Source organism: Corapipo altera, unplaced genomic scaffold (genome assembly GCF_003945725.1).
Source record: "Corapipo altera isolate COAL_440 unplaced genomic scaffold, ASM394572v1 47, whole genome shotgun sequence".
Classification (NCBI taxonomy): Eukaryota; Metazoa; Chordata; class Aves; order Passeriformes; family Pipridae; genus Corapipo; species Corapipo altera.
Window position 1 is genome coordinate 9,573,306 of NW_020884897.1, and position 4,024 is coordinate 9,577,329.

A 4,024-nucleotide genomic window follows, 5' to 3' on the forward strand; every position below is an offset into this window, starting at 1 on the left:
TGGATGAGACAAACTGAAACAGTACACATTGTATTAGATTACCCATTTATTTCTTAGTGAGAGATTGAGCAAAATGTGCTTCAATGTTTTACCCCTGAGAGCTGAGCTTTAAGTTCAAAAGCATTCAGAAGCAGGCTTGAATCATGGAGTCCCATTTTGTTTAATTTCTAATTTATGATGAGCAGATAATTGCTTGGTCTCAATTCCTCCTAAAACCAAGTAGATTTGTTTTATAAAATTCTTATTTGGCTACACAAACTGTCCAAAACCTCTGCTGACAGAGATCAGATAAAATATCGGCACGGACAGAATAGGCAGGATTTCCTACTCTATTAGATTTAACATTGTGTCCATAACACAAGAACATGCATCCATAACAGGGTAGTTAAGCCCTGGAACAAGTTGCCCAGATGTTCAGGAATCTCCATCCACAGATTCTTTACTGGCCCTGAGCAACCAGAGGTGACTTTGAAGTGAGCCCTGCACTGAGCAAGAGTCTGGACCAGAAATCTCCAGAGGTCCCTTCAAATTCAGTGTTACTGTGATTCCACATAGTCTGACATATAAATGTAAAGCTGACCTCGTAAGATGAAGTGGGGGAGTACATAAATCAGGACTAACACAAACATTCATAAACATGTTAACAGCTTTTATTTCACTGGTGCAAGGCCCGCGTGTCATCCACCACTCACCAACATCAAAACAAAACATCATCTCCTATAAAACAGTTTCAGAAAATTCAAAACAAAGTAACAGTGGCTATTATAAACTTCATACAATACTGTAAACCACTTTGTGTCATCCAAACATGAACAGGTCAATTTCTATCATACATGGCTTTTTTCCCCCCCCCAAAAAAAAAAATACCAGTACAACTCCAATACATGCCTCACACCTGGAAATGCGTAACATCACTCCATGACATTGACAGCTGTTCGTGCTTAGAACTAGTCATCAATTCACCCTAACAATATCATAAAATACAAAATTATATGAAAACCTACATTTACAAAGTACTGTCCCAATCCTGCAATCTATTCCATTGGGGTAGGTACCATTCCAACTCCCCTAAAGGCAATGTGGTATTTAGTGCTCCATTGCTAAAGATTTGATTGCAAACTCAGGGCACAAATGGGAAAGGTTTAAATCTTTCCACAAGCAGTAAAACACTGCCTTATTCTTCTAGATTCAGTTTCAGTAGTATTTGCACAACCTCCTAAACCAAGACTTACCTATTTTCTATTACCTCACATTTAGGAAGAAAGAAGGAAAGGCTCTGAGTAGTCAGCAGAGAAATGGCTCGTACTGAAATGACTTGGGGCTGTAAGTTGTGCTTTAGTGCACGATGGTGATCCAAATGCTTCCAAGAGTTAACCACACCTTGCTTCAGTATTTACAGTGTCTGCTGCCTTCCTCTGCACTGCATGAGTTTCTCCACCACCACAATATCAGAGATCTTATTTCCATTGGATGAGCATTATGACATGACTCCAAAAACAGGATTATGACGACAAATACTAGGGCCATACTCTTCATAGTCTTTCTTGGTGTGACATACTTGGAAAAACTCCGGCTATGAAAATATAAAACAAATCCCCTCAAAAGCGTAAGAACATAGCAAGTAGAAAAAAACAACAAATAAAAATAATGTTTTAACATTTCTGTAAATTGCAGCTTTATGACATGGTAATTACATTTTTGAAATATAATAAAATGAGAAACATTAGGATATGAATACAGTTAATTTAGAAAAGTTTGTCTGGTCAGAAACTGCTTTTAAACACAACAATGAGAAATCCCATTTTGGAGACAGGAATTGCTCCCATTTTCCTGTATTTGCTTCTCCCTTGCACTTAAGACCACTGATTTGGATCCCATATTCCTGAAGTGCTAACTATCTCTAGTGCTAACTTTAAGAATAAAAGGACTATATTACAACTATCATATAAAAACTACTTCACAACTATGTCAAATCACAATATCCTTACGCAAGTAAAACTCCCACTTGCCCTGTACAAATTTTACTGAGATAAAGCTTGGGTTAAGGATTCCAGAATGTGACACAGTTTAGGCTGTCACAATGAAAAGTTTTAAAACTTAGTACTCAGATCAAATATACCCAGAATTCAACATGCCATAAAAATTTAAAAATTAAGAAGAATTTTGATAAAAAGACTTACTGTTGAAGCCAGCATGGAACCACCAAACCAAACTGCATAACGCTGCATGTGATGTGTTATCACTTGAACTTCCACTGGTTTGGGCTAAGAAAAACAGTTCATATTTAGCTGGTTTACAATTTCTGGGAAGATCCTTACAAACTTAACATGGTCAGACCCAGACACCTTCAACCCTCCATTGAAATAACTAACCCACACTTATTACTCAGTCTGACATCTTCTCTAGATGACCATGTCATAAAACTCTTTCTGATAACTGTGATGAAGGACACAAAAGTTAAATCCCTCTAGCCTACTGCTAAGATCCCACATCTAGAAGGGAAAGTGGAACTGCTCACAGTAACTTTAAGACTCCTGTAAAGACATGTAATACACTGCAAAGCTACCAATACATTTAACAACACATAAACATATACTATTGATTTTACAAGTGTATTTTCATTAGTGAGGTGCAAATTTTGACCCTTGATTTCCTTCACTTCTCATGCAATTACTGCACTTGAAATGCTCTACGTACCTTTATCCGACCACCACTGAGTTCCTCACTAAGTCGCAATCTCGCATCCACCACTCTCTTCAAATCCCTTTGCAGTCGTCGTCCAAAGTCCCTGAACATCGTGGATCCTCCTGAGAGAACCACATTCTGTGCAGAAATTAAAGACACGTGCTGTAAATCCAGCTTCAAGCAGGTTTCCCAAAAGCCAACACTGCAGAGGTGACTATTTGGGTATTAACATCATTAGGAAGCTGACAAGGTACACAAACACCTTAAGCTTCATTCAATTCAAAGGAGCTTCATGGTCCCCTACTTTCTTTTCTCTCCTTTAAATACATTTATGAAGAATGTGTTATTACAAAAGATGATTCCATTACAACAGTGAGCTAGTACCCTACATGTGCAGAGCAGCAGAAATAAGACAATACATCAAGAAGTTTCCCAGGCATGCTCATAGTAAGCAGTTTTAGCCCTGACACCAAATAAGTCTCAAGCCTCGTCATACCGCCTTAGAACTCAATTTTGTTGATTTTTTTTTTTTATTTTAAGAAGTAACTTCCAAACATAGTAACCAGCAAGACCAATGATTCTTCAAAAAGGCACCACACCTCCACAGAGGACTGCAGCACAGAGAAAAGTATGACGCCTTTCTCCTTGCCTGCCTGGTATTACTTAGTTTTCAGAGCAGAACCAAAAGCCTCTTAGCCTGGACTTGTACTTGGATTCTAAACAGGGGTTTTAGAATATCCCATTCCCAATTCTGGTAACATTGCAGCATCATAGTCTAACGCAGAAGTAATTTCAAAGGTGGGGGATTCGAAACAGGAACCCTAGAAGATAACACTGGTGGCAGCAAAAATGCAGTTCATAATCAGAAAAAATGAACTCTTTGTGACAAAACTGCATGTGTGCCCCTGTACAGTGCTGCAACTGCAACCCCAGGTGCCAATTAGCACTTACTAAAACCACTCATATGCCTTAGACACATGTCCACAAGGAATTCAGATTAGGAGTTCATAATAAACAGGTCAAAGGATTCTCTCTCAGTAACAGTTTTTGACACTGCAGACCAAGACTGTGCATGTAATGAAAGAATCTCTGGCCCACTGTTTTCAGCCTGCACAAGGATCTGAAGAGTCAAAGACACACTCACAGTGCAGAAGTAAGTGCTTGGAGTTTAAGCAACAGATAACAAGGAAAATCTTGTTTGTATCTTGTAAAGTTAGAAGAAAGCTGTTTGTTTATTCATGAAAAAAATCCCTGCACATCATAAAAACACATTACAATAGGAAAAACTCATTTCTTCACAGTTTCAGATTCTCACAGTATAAAAGAACGCATAACAAGG

At 38.3% G+C, this 4,024-nt stretch overlaps 1 protein-coding gene across 1 annotated transcript in view; it reads right to left on the reverse strand.

The window, feature by feature from the left end:
• Positions 1 to 628: 628 nt before the first annotated feature.
• ACTR3B (ARP3 actin related protein 3 homolog B) overlaps positions 629 to 4,024 on the reverse strand; it is a 27,011-nt gene continuing 23,615 nt past the window's right edge. The window contains exons 10-12 of the mRNA XM_027648521.1: positions 2,698 to 2,823; positions 2,181 to 2,264; positions 629 to 1,573 (exon numbers count right to left, since the gene is read on the reverse strand). Coding sequence (XP_027504322.1) covers positions 1,478 to 1,573; positions 2,181 to 2,264; positions 2,698 to 2,823 — 306 coding nt within the window. The 3' untranslated portion in view covers positions 629 to 1,477. The remainder of the gene's footprint in view (positions 1,574 to 2,180; positions 2,265 to 2,697; positions 2,824 to 4,024) is intronic.